The sequence below is a fragment of the Tyto alba genome, unplaced genomic scaffold (assembly GCF_018691265.1).
Source record: "Tyto alba isolate M040663 unplaced genomic scaffold, T.alba_DEE_v4.0 Super-Scaffold_42, whole genome shotgun sequence".
In the NCBI taxonomy this organism is placed as follows: Eukaryota; Metazoa; Chordata; class Aves; order Strigiformes; family Tytonidae; genus Tyto; species Tyto alba.
This window is the reverse complement of record NW_024881318.1, coordinates 13,546,661-13,557,844: the sequence shown is the minus strand read 5'-3', so window position 1 is coordinate 13,557,844 and position 11,184 is coordinate 13,546,661. Positions and strand designations below refer to the sequence as shown.

The following is an 11,184-nucleotide window of genomic DNA, read 5'->3' as shown; positions in this document are numbered from 1 at the left end:
AATGTCAGGGCAAGAGAAGGTGGATTTGTCATGAGGAACCAGGGCGCTCAGCATGGTCAGGGTTTGTTCAGCTTTCACATCCGGCTGTACCCCCACTCCTCCTCCACCTGCTGTTGACTCCCACCCTGAATGTTTCATATGGGGGGGGGGAACATTTTTTATTTAAAAAAAAAAAAAATTCTCAGGCTGTCTCTGAGCTATTTTAACAGCAGCTAAACTCCAGCAGCTGCTACCTGCTGGGGAGGGCATCCCAGCATGGGTACCAGAGCTCCTCACCATGCACTGTCTCCCCAGCCTCCATCCTAAATCACAACACAACAAACAGGCTGTTCATTAGGCACTGTTTAATTAAGCAGTATGGATCCTGCCTCGATATTTACAATCCCACTTGCTCTGATTTATTAGAGAGAGAGTCTCGTTTTTAAAGACGGCGACTGTAAAGTTTAATACCGCTTGACTTACTGCGAGTTTCATTTACGGCCCTGGGCCGAGGCGCTGCAGCCCGGGCTGGGAGCCGGTGGGCTATTAAATCAGAGCTAACTGTGCGTGGAGGGAGATGACTAGCTTCGTTACAACTGGTTCAGCGGCTAATTACCCCAATCTGGATCCCCACATTTAAGCCAATTCATTGCCGCCTTTTTCAGGGCCCTAAGGGAAAAAAACTCTTCCAAGCGGGGAAGTTCAGAGGTTGACACGAAGGCACCTGTTGCAACGAGAAAGGATGGGGACTGCGATGGGGATGGCTGGAGAGCTCAGACACTGCCTGTCCCAGGAGGGAAGAAATCAGTTTGCAAGAGGCCAGACTCTGAGCTGGGCACCTCCCATGCCATGTGGGGGGATGCTCCATACAATGACGGCTCAACCTCAAGGGTCACCCCTGAACCCACCGCCTCCTTCCCCAAAACCTGTGGGCACCTGGGGAGCCCTGAGGCCAGGTGGTGGGCTGGCTTGTAGGTTCCGGGATGGGGTGATCAGGGAGGATGCAGCCAGCATGCAGGAGGGCCACATCCAGCCTGGTTCTGAGCCTCATGCTAGCCAGGCTCTTCTCCCTGCCCCATAGGTAGGTATGGGGGAGCAATGCACAGAAGCGGCAGAGCCCTCCCCACAAACTGCTGTCTTGTAGGTAGGAGGAGAGCATTTCTCTCCTTGAAAGATATTTCTAGCCCTCAGGAGCCGACTCACAGACTTAACAAGGATATGGGCCTCATTAAGGAGTTATGAGAACGGCTCTTTAGTGACAAATAAAAACTATTTGTGTGAAGATGTGACGGCAAATGGCACTGAGCATCCCTCATCACTGTCCAGGACCCACCCTTGCACAGCCCTGGGGCTTCCCTCGGGTAAAGGGCTGCACAGGGGGGGAGCACAGAGCTCTCAGTATCCCTCAGCTCAGCCCAGGGACTAAACTGCTGCTGCCCCATGCCATGGGTGGGCAGAGGGAAGAGGAAAGGGGGCAGAAGTACCGTGAGCAAAGCTGGACCTCCTGGCAGCCCCCAGGCCAGCGATGAACCAGCTTCTTGCTGCATCGCAGCAGCCCCAGTACCAGCAGCCAGCAGGATGAGGGCTGCAGCCCAGCAGCCCCAGATAGAGAGGAGGGAGAGGAGCAGCTTCAGGAATGAGCATCTCCTCCATGCAGCAAGCTTGCCAGGCCTCAGCTCTCTTCCAGTGGCTGGCTAAATATCGGGCGGCATCAATTTCTCCCCGCTTCCCACTCCTCCCCGGGCCTGCGGCGCTGAGACAGGCTCAGAGCTCCCCCCAGGGAGGAAGAGGAGGCAACGCAGAGACAGGGAGAACAGCAAGCAGCATGGGGCTGCCTAGACATCCCCTGAAGTCCCCGGTGTTATCCCTCCCCAAGTAATTGGGAATCCCCACCAGAGACCCCAAAAACTCCCACCCAGAGCTGAGAGCCATGTGGGCACGGGCAGAGACACTTTGCTTCCAGGTTTTATTGGCCAGGGGGTGCTGTGCCCCTCCACGGGGCAGGCAGCACTCCCAGGCCCACCAGTAAGAATGGATGGGTAAGGAGGGTAAATCCCTTAAATGGTGGCAGGAGCACACTGCAGAGGCAGAAGACGCAGCCTGGGATGGGCAAGGAGACAGAAGAAACAGCACTGCCTGTACAAGGATGCCAGAGGATTAGGACTAAACAGGCGAAGCCAGTCCCCAAGCTGCAATAAGGCTCTGGAGAATCTGGGAGATTGGAAATCTCACAAGTGACCTGAGTTCCCAGGCCTCAGCTCTCACCCCCCTCAGCTGACTCCTCTCCCCGGCCTCACCAAGCACAGCCGAGGGCTGACTCTGCTGCTCCCCATCATGACATTTCCTTCGTCCTCTGCTTGTAGTGCACCTCAGGGAGGCTCCTCAGGCGCTCGGCTGCCTGCGGGGCACAGCACGAGGGGCGGTCAGCAGCCAGTCTGGGGGATGGCCCTGGTCCAGGACCCCCTGGCTCCCCTCAGTCCCCTCCTAAGCTGCGCTCACCTGCTCCGGGGTGAGGTCCCGCTGTGCCTGCGCCAGCATTTCGTAGCCCACCATGAACTTGCGGACAGTGGCGGAGCGGAGCAGCGGTGGGTAGTAGTGGGCATGGAGCTGCCAGTGCCCACAGTCCTCCTCCAGGTAGGGGCCCGTGGGGGCTCCTGTTGGGGGTGCAGCCGCTGCGTGAGCCCCAAGGAGGGGACAGGGAGGCCGATGAGAGGGCTGTGGGTGTCACCCAGCCACACCACTCACCGTGCCAGCCCATGGAGTAGGGGAAGGAGACTTCGAAGAGATTGTCGTATTTGATGAGCAACCTCTGCATGATGGAGGCCAGACCTGCAGGGGAGTGCCAGGGAGTCACACCCCGAGCTGGCCAGCCCCCTCCAAGGGGAGACAGCATGCTGGGCTTGGCAGGATCACCCTGGGTGGACATCAGTGACAGGCAGGAGGGATGCACTCAGCAATTCCCTCCCTCCCCACCCATGCAGACAGCCTGAGCAATGCAGCAGGAAGATCCCCCATTCCTCATCAGATGGCACCCCAAGAGTACAGGCCACCGTGTGCTTCATCACCCCAAAAAGGACACTAGTCCCCCCCTCAACCAGTACTGCATGTGCCTGGACGCCCAGCTCTGGTCCTAGCAAAACAAGGGAGCCGGTCCCTTCCCAAGCCATGCCCAGAAGCCCCACACCCCAAGGGGACACGGACCCTCCAGCACCAGCCAGGATGCCACAGAACTGCAAGGTCAAGCCCAACGAATGTGAGACAGGGGTTAACAAGGTGCGGAGCCACTCACTGTCCCTCTCGCCCTCGTGGAGGTCCTGGAGGCGGCAGACGTGGCGTCGGGGCAGCAGCAGGGTCTGGTAGGGCCAAGTGGCCCAGTATGGCACCACAACCAACCAGTCTGCGTTCTCCACCACCAGCCGCTCCTGTGGGACACGGTGCTTAATGGGGACACACAGAGCCCCAGCACCCTGGGAATGGGTCCTCCTGGGGTGCCCTGCTCTTGAGGGCTGGGGGGCCCACCCCAGCAAATATCTAGCTCCCAGGGAGGGGGTACCAACAACAGCCACGTCCTCACCTTTCGGTGAGCCTCCTGCTCGGCGTACTCCAGCAGCATGGGCACGCCATGCTGGCTGAGGTGCTGCCGCTGGGTCCGGTCCTCCAGGCGTGCCTCGTTTGGGAGGAAGCTGCTGGCCCACACCTGAGAGGGACATTGGGGCACAGGTCTGGGTTACCTGTACCCCACATTTGCAGGGGTGCCCTAGCCACACTGCCCATCCACAGGTCCATGCTGCCACCAGGTGGAGAGTCCGACATGTGCCAGCCACAAGGCACAGTCCCCAGGAGGGGAGGTGACAAGACAGGGGTGCAGGGGCGACGTGCATGGGGGGTATCCTTGCTGCAAAAAGCTTTGGGACCGGGATGGGTGGATTCCCGTTCACATCTTCCCCCTGGGTTTGTTGTAGGGTCGCTCAGTAGAACTCACAGTTAAGCCAGGTCACGGGTGGGGGACAGCCTCACCTGGCAGTGGGGGTGTGGGTTGGAGCAGCCCATCATCGCTCCCTTGTTCTCAAAGATCTGCGGAGGAAGAGGTGCAGTCAGCAGGTCCCAGCCTCAGGGTCCCTGGCACACCAGGAAAGCATCCCATAGGAGAGCAGAGCCTCACACCCACCTGAAAAGGCTCAGGGGGGGAATGAGGTAGGGACAGGAGGCCCACACACAACTGGGACAGTCCCAAACCCAGGTGTTGCCAGAGCACCCTGCTCTGGCCCCCCACCTCCACCCGAGCCCCCCAGGGCAGGGAGAGAAGGGCAGCCCCCAACAGCCCCGGACCTGCACCCAGGGGTAGGAAGCACCCAGCTCAGCCGCCAGCTCTGCCCACGCGTCGATGACAGCCCGGATCTCTGCCAGGGACATGAGGGGCAGCGTCAGGTCCGACCAGGGGTGGAAGCACATCACCTTACTGTGGAGGAGACACACATGGCTGGGACTGCGGGGTGTCTCTGGGGACCCCCACGGCCCTGTCAGGCACGATGGAACAGGGGACAAGGATGAGACCGCCAGAATGCCCTCAAAATAGAGAAGGAGTGCACAGAACAGGCACCACAGGAGGGAAGCAGGGTCCGTCCAGCTTCATCCAACGGGTCCTGGCCAACATCATGGCTCGGACACCCCAGAGCCATGGAAGTACTTACCACACACCCTGGGCTGCTGCAGCTCGAAACAAAGGGTGATCGCTGTCACCTGGGGAGGGACAGAGAGCGTGGAGGGAGAGGGCACTGGGGCAGCACTCATGCCTCTCCAGGCTACCCTGCAGCCCCCCCAGAACCTAAGCCTGGGGGTCCCTGGCAGCCTGCTCTCCCCCCATAAGTTACCAGGCTCGGGAGCATCGGGCTGCAGTGCGGGGAAGTCATTTGGAAAGACAAACGTGCCCTCGTATTGGGGGTTCACCTGCCGGGGCAAGAGATGGGATCAGGGAAGGACAGGGTGGTGAGGGGAGCCCCCGTGTCAGGGTCCTTGGTGGTACCTCGCCGTTGGCCCGGGTGGCCCCGGGGCAGAGAGGGTTGTTGGGGTCCCAGCGGGGCACATCCTCAGGGGGTGGCTTCTCCAGCTGCCCCTGCCAGGGGCGCTTCACCCGGTGTGCCGACACCAGCACCCAGTCGTCCCGCAGCGGGTTGTAACGAGCGTGCTGGTGCTCTGTGGGGAGAAAGGTGTGGGGTGTCAGGGAGGGAGGTACGGGGGGGGGGGGGGGGTGTGTGTGCACACACCCTGCGGGCCGGAAACCCCCACCCACCACGCCCACCCCTCCGCGGGTGACCCCTCAACAGGGCCTGCACCCCACTTTATGGCCCGCTCAGCTTCACCCCTTCCCTGTCTCAGTCTGGGAGTGGGGGGGGGGGGGGGGGGGTTCCCCGCTGCACCCCCACCGCGAGCAGGGAGGGTCCCCGCAGCCCCCGCTTCCCGGTGGCCGGTCGGGGCTCTGCCGGGGGTTTGGAGGGGGGCAGCCCGGGCCGTACCGCTGGCGCGGAAGCGGCGGCCGCCCCCCTCCTCTTCCTCGCCCGCCGGCGACGGCTCCATCCCGCCGCCCTCCCGGAAGCCCCGGCGGCGGAGGCAGCACCAGGACCGGCCCCTTCCAGCCTCCGCTCCGCCCCGCCGCGCCGGCGCAGGGGCCGCCCGCGGCCGGGGCACGGCGTGGCCGCGGAGTGGGGGGGGGGGGGGGGCGCGGTCCCGCTCCGGTTCCCCGTTCCGGTGGCGGCGGAGGGGAGGAGCGGAGCGGCGGGCGGCATGGCGGCGGCGGCGGCGGCGGCGGCGGCGGGGCGGCGGGCGCTGCGGGCCGGGCTGGCGCTGGGAGCGCTGGCGCTGGCGCTGCAGGGGCTGCGGGGCTGGCTGGCCTCCAAACGGTACGAGTTCACCCCCGCCGAGATCGCCCAGCTCGCCCGGCACCACGCGGGTACGCGCCGCCCGTGGGGACGACGGGGCCCACCGGTCGTTGAGGGGGCGGGAGGGAGCGGGACCGAGAAGCGGAGCCGGGGTCGGGCGCGGCGGCCTGGGTTGGGGAAGGGACCCGCAGCGGGGACGCGGGACCGAGGAGGTTCCGGTAGAGGCGGGGGGCCGGGATCGCGGCGGGGAGTGGGACTGGTGTCGGTTGGGGGGGGGGGGGGCGTGGGGCAGCAGGACCGATATCGGGAAGCGATTGGTACCGGGGAACGGGGACAGGGGAGCACGGGGGGGAAGTGGGGTGAGGGAGTGGGGCTGGAGCGAAGGAGGGATGGGGACTGGGGCAGCAGCATCACCCAGCCCGGTTGGGGCAGAGCCCCGGGGGGGGGAGGCGGCTCTCTCGGTGCCGGGGCTGGGCCAGGTCGAGGGAGCAAGCCCCGGGCGGTTCAGGGACAGAACCAACCCCTCAACTAGGGCTGGAGAGGGGAGGGCTGGCCCCGTAGGGCACAGGGTGTACGGTTGCGGTAGGGGGGCAGCACGTCACCAGGGTCACTGTCGCTTTGCTTGGGTCCCCCATATTGCCCAGCGCCTGCGGTGGGCTGTAGGACTGGAGCGCTCGGTGCCATCACCGTCTGTGGAGGCACTGGAGCCAGGTCAGCGGCCACGGGGGCTGAAAGCTGGGGAGAGGAGATATCTTCCCTAGGGAGATGGCTCTAAGGATGTGCTGGGACCCTGTAGCTGTGGAGGGGATTCGGCGGGGGGGGGGGTGGGGGGTGCTGCCAGCAGAGCTTGCTTCATGCCAGGGACTCACAGCGACCCCGGGTGCTGCAGGGCTGGACCATGAGCTGGCTTTCTCCAAGATCATTGTGGAGCTACGGAAGAAGCACCCAGGCCACATCCTGCCAGACAAGGACCTGCAGTGGGTGTTTGTGAACGCAGGTGGGTGGATGGGCTCCATGTGCCTCCTGCACGCCTCGCTCACCGAGTATGTGCTGCTCTTTGGGACAGCTGTTGACACTGGGGGCCACTCGGGTAAGTGGGGGACAGGGCTGGTGGGTTGGGGGGGAGGTTCTCTGAGCATTTTGCACTCCACTTAATTCAGGTCTGGCTACCCTGGCCATGGTGTGACCAGTGCAGGGAGCCTACTGCTCTGCTCCTACAGGGTGCACAATGCTGGAAAACACCCTTTGGGTGGGGACCAGCCCCCGTGGTGTCCTGCAGCACCTGCAGGTCCCTGTGCACGCCATGCCGCATGGCCAGGACTCTCCGCATCCAGCTGGCAGGTGGTGGCAGGCATCGCATCGCCCAGTGCTTCAGCAGGGAGCGAATGCCAAACGTGCTGGAAACGATGGGGCTTAAGGACACCAAACAGCCCAGACTGGTGGTATATGCCCAGTCACACAGGCAGCCTGGATGCCAGACCCAGCTGCGCTCCTCAGTGGGTCAAGGCCCCGGGGCTGGGCATCCTTACCTGCGGAGGGCTGCTCTGTAGCTCAGACCTGGGCTCCCAAGCTGTCCCCAGCAGGGACGTGCTGAGCCAGTGCCGTCTGTCCTCCCGCAGGTCGGTACTGGGCAGATATCACCGACACCGTCATCTCGGGGACCTTCCGGCAGTGGAAGGAGGGGACCACCAGAAGTGAGATCTACTATCCAGGTAAGTGCAGCAGCCATGGTGCCCTGCGGGCTGCATCCACGTCCTGGGGCACGGCCACTCTGCGGGCTGGTCCTCTACTGTCACAGAGCCTTTTCCTTCCGCCTGGCAGAAGCCAGGAGCTCACGATGGGGCGGTTTGTGTCCCCATGGGCACATCCCAGCACCTCAGTTGGTGCCTGTAAGAGAAAAGTCAGCGAGACTGGAGCGGCGTTGGGGTGCTCAGCCCTGCGATCTCACATGTCTCCGCTTTGGGCGTGATGCGGGGCGGCCGCCGGGAGCCATACTGGTTGTGTGTGTTGACAGGGGACACCATTGTGCACCAAGCGGGAGAGGCCACTTCGGTGCAGTGGAGCGCGGGCACCTGGATGGTGGAGTACGGCCGGGGCTTCATCCCTTCCACGCTTGCCTTCGCCCTGGCTGACACCCTCTTCAGCACTCAGGACTTCGTCACCCTCTTCTACACCCTGCGCGTCTACGCCAAGGGCCTGCTCCTGGAAGCCAGTGCCTTCTTCAGCACCTTGGGCTGCTGAGCCCTGCTCGCTGGGGCACCCTGCCGAGCACAGCTGGCTCCTCTCCTCCCAGCCTTCCTTCCTCCTCTTCCTCCTCCTCCCCGAGCCCAGGCTCTAGCAGAGGCAGCAGGAGACCCCCTGTGCCTCCCCCAGATTGCTCTGTCCTTCCCCATGGGCCAGCTGGGTGCCTGGACAGAGGAGCCGTGGCGATCACAGCAATACAGACCGCCAGTTCTCTTTACGACCTGCCTCCCCCCCTTTCAACAGGAGCCATGTCCTGCTTTACCACCCCTCAGGGCTGGAGCAGCCTTGTGGGGTGCAAACACCCCTGTGTGCCCTCAGCATGCAGCGGGAGAGGGGCTGGGGCTGGCTGTCCCCAGGATCCACAAAATTTCTGCAGCTCCTGAGACATCAGGAGGAGGATGCTACCCTCAAGGCAGGGTGCATGGGGTGAACTGGGCCAGAGCACCCGTTGTAAAGGTCAGCCGGGAAGTCCCCCGTCTCCCTGGCTGTCTGCCGGGGCTGCAGGCAGTGCAGGGCGCTGTGTCCAGCTGGCAGCATCCTCCATGGCTCCATCCCTGCTGATGTGGGTTGGCAGCACACAGTGTCACCCTGGCATGGGTCAGGATCTGCGCAGGAACCCCCTGGCAGTGAGGAGATGCCCAGCCACTGTGCTGAAGGTCCCTCCTGGTCCCCTGTGGGTCATCTGCCCTAGGAGACAACCAGGGCTGGAAGAGGGTCCCTTTCCCACAGTCCCTTCCCTGCAGTCCCCCCCAAGGGGGAGAGCCACCGTCTGTCGCCTTAACGGAGAGCCTGTTCTGCGTGGCCTCTGGGCTATGCACATACCTAGTGTCTGCAGGTGCCCAAACCTCTCTACTAGCTCAGGATGGGATCTCGCCCCTCGAAACGCTTCCCTTGGCTGTGAGACCCCTTGGGGACAGCCACCCTACTCGGCTCCCAGCGCAGGGTCCCTGCTGCTGAGGCAGTGCTGTGGTCCCCCGACTGAGCCCAGCTCCGGATCTTGCTTGCAGCCCCATGGCCAGACCAGTTTGGGCTCACTGCTCGGTGGGAGGGCTTTCACCTCAGCACTTCTGCCAAACTAATGTGTGTGTCGCTGGCCACCAGGTCTGTAGCATGTCGCTCCTGCTCCCTGGACTGTCCCCATCCTGCTGACTGGCAGCCCCACACATGGGCTACTTCTTAATTTGCCACGTGACAAGAGATACCAGTAATAAAATTGTTCATCCCACCCACTCAGGTCCCCAGGATTGTTTCTGGAGTGTGCTGAGTCCCTGCCACGGGGAACGGTGCTGGATCTGGCCAGCTCCAGGCTCAGCAGGGGTCCTGCTGACAGCTGGGTGTCCCTGGGGAAGCCAGCATCATCCTGCCCAGGGTCATGGGAGCTGGGGAGTGCAGTGTTTGGCAGGATCAGCCCCTACTCACTCAGCTCCCAGGGACCAGCGGGAGATGGTGCTGTTACTCCTCTTTCCACTGCAGTCACTGGGGATGAAAAGACTGAGCTGGTGCCAGGGCCCTGCTTCCATGGGAAACCCGAGTCCAGACGGGGGGGGCCTCCATCCTTTTGGGGGACAGTGCCAATGCTGGGCATGTGGCCCTGAGGGTGAATGGACCTAGACATAGCAGCTTGGTGGTTCTGAGAGGTTTACACAGGCACATACAGCTGCACCCTTCGGTATGAGAAGGGCACAGGAGGGAAACAGAGTATGTAGGCTGTGTGCGTGCATGTGTGCGTGTACACACACTGGCAGACAAGTTGCATGCACGTGTGTGTGTAGGTGCAAGGAGGGTGGTTTTGTGTGTGTCTCGGCAGGGCATTTAGGCATGCATAGGTGTTGGGCATGCATATAGGTACAAGAGTTTGCAGGTGGGTGTACACAGAACAGGTGGGGCTTGCCCACGTGTGCACATGTTTATGTAGGTAGAACAGTTGGGCATCTGTCCATACGGTCAGAGCAATTGGTGTAGGCAGAAGAGTCGTGCATGTGTGTGTGCCTGTGCGGGTGAGACAAGTGTGTGCACGCACAGCCCGTGGTGTACAGATCGGCAGCACAAACAGGTAGGTGTGTGTGCACACCTGTGTGCCCATGGGCAGACCGTGTGTGTGCATACATGCACGTGGGCAGGCCGTGTGCACACGCGCGTGTGTTCCCGTGGGCTGCAAGTCCAGCCTGTCCCCATGCCATGCCCATTCCCGGGGGTTTAGCAGGGCCCTGTCACAGAACACAAGCAATCCCATGCCGGCCCACATGGGAAGGCGCTAACTCAGCAGCTCGTATCAATACGGCTCCACTTACAGCGAAGGCCACGTAATGAAAATCCAATGGGCACGCTGGTGGGAGTAAATAAGTATGCCATTAAAATGAGAAAATCAAAGCTCTGGACAGGTCTTTTCTCTTGCCCATTGATTTCTTTTATTACGGAAATATTGCTGCTAAATAACATTAGTGTGAACAATCTCAGCAGTGTTTTCCGTAGTGCCCGTGTCAATAACTCCATCACGGGCGGGGGATCCCCCCCAGCCTGGCTGCAGGGCCGGCAGCCCTGTCCGAGCGAAGGGCTGCTGCAGGAATACCTTCCTCACCATCCCCAGCTAAGCAGATGTGACTAGCAGATAAACCAGGCAGCACAGGGTGGCTCAGGCAAGTGCCACCAGGATGGAGCTGGGCTGAGAACCAGGAGTCCTGGCTGCTTTGCTGTGGCAGGAGGGGTTGTTCCCATCCAAGCACTAAGCAGGGACATTGCCGGGCATTCAAGGGTCCCGAGAAGCAGCCCTTCCCTTTGGGATAGGTGTCTGCTGCCTGCTGAGGGGCAGGTAAGTGTCCCCAGTTACCAGCAGATGAGAGATGGGTCCTGGACACAGTGTGTCCCGCAGGCTGTTGCTGCCTCTGCCCCTTTCTCCTCACTCATGCTTGAGTCCATGCTGGACTGACCCAGCTCCCTGCAGCTTGCCATCATTTGGTTCACATGGAGAAACTGAGGCACAGGGTGGCAATTAATTAACTGCAGCACAGCCCCTGTACCAGGGCCAGGGCTTGCACTCAAGCTGCCCCTTTCCCTCTTGGCTAGCGACACACAGGCACTCAGCATC

General features: G+C 62.1%; 2 protein-coding genes across 6 annotated transcripts; one reads left to right on the top strand and one right to left on the bottom strand.

Annotated features, from left to right (window-relative positions):
- Window positions 1-329: 329 nt before the first annotated feature.
- GALT (galactose-1-phosphate uridylyltransferase) lies at window positions 330-5,597 on the bottom strand. 4 transcript variants are annotated; one of them, XM_042804458.1, is made up of 12 exons: window positions 5,493-5,583; window positions 5,003-5,172; window positions 4,851-4,926; window positions 4,671-4,719; window positions 4,309-4,438; window positions 3,997-4,053; window positions 3,554-3,676; window positions 3,269-3,401; window positions 2,725-2,808; window positions 2,479-2,633; window positions 2,277-2,377; window positions 330-703 (listed from the first exon to the last, which is right to left on the bottom strand). In XM_042804458.1, exons 1-11 carry the CDS (start codon window positions 5,551-5,553, stop codon window positions 2,312-2,314), a joined length of 1,104 nt encoding a protein of 367 aa, XP_042660392.1. In that variant the 5' UTR covers window positions 5,554-5,583; the 3' UTR covers window positions 330-703; window positions 2,277-2,311. The 4 variants fall into 4 exon arrangements, 3 of the variants coding, with proteins under 3 accessions (XP_042660392.1, XP_042660391.1, XP_042660390.1); XR_006166657.1 differs by lacking the exon at window positions 330-703 and adding an exon at window positions 1,927-2,115 and having other exon boundaries at window positions 2,245-2,377; XM_042804457.1 differs by lacking the exon at window positions 330-703 and adding an exon at window positions 1,927-2,115 and having other exon boundaries at window positions 5,493-5,582.
- Window positions 5,598-5,729: 132 nt separating this feature from the next.
- On the top strand, window positions 5,730-9,328 carry SIGMAR1 (sigma non-opioid intracellular receptor 1). 2 transcript variants are annotated; one of them, XM_042804459.1, is made up of 4 exons: window positions 5,730-5,926; window positions 6,745-6,945; window positions 7,475-7,567; window positions 7,870-9,328. In XM_042804459.1, exons 1-4 carry the CDS (start codon window positions 5,761-5,763, stop codon window positions 8,094-8,096), a joined length of 687 nt encoding a protein of 228 aa, XP_042660393.1. In that variant the 5' UTR covers window positions 5,730-5,760; the 3' UTR covers window positions 8,097-9,328. The 2 variants fall into 2 exon arrangements, with proteins under 2 accessions (XP_042660393.1, XP_042660394.1); XM_042804460.1 differs by having other exon boundaries at window positions 5,746-5,926; window positions 6,745-6,852.
- The last annotated feature ends 1,856 nt before the right edge of the window (window positions 9,329-11,184 follow it).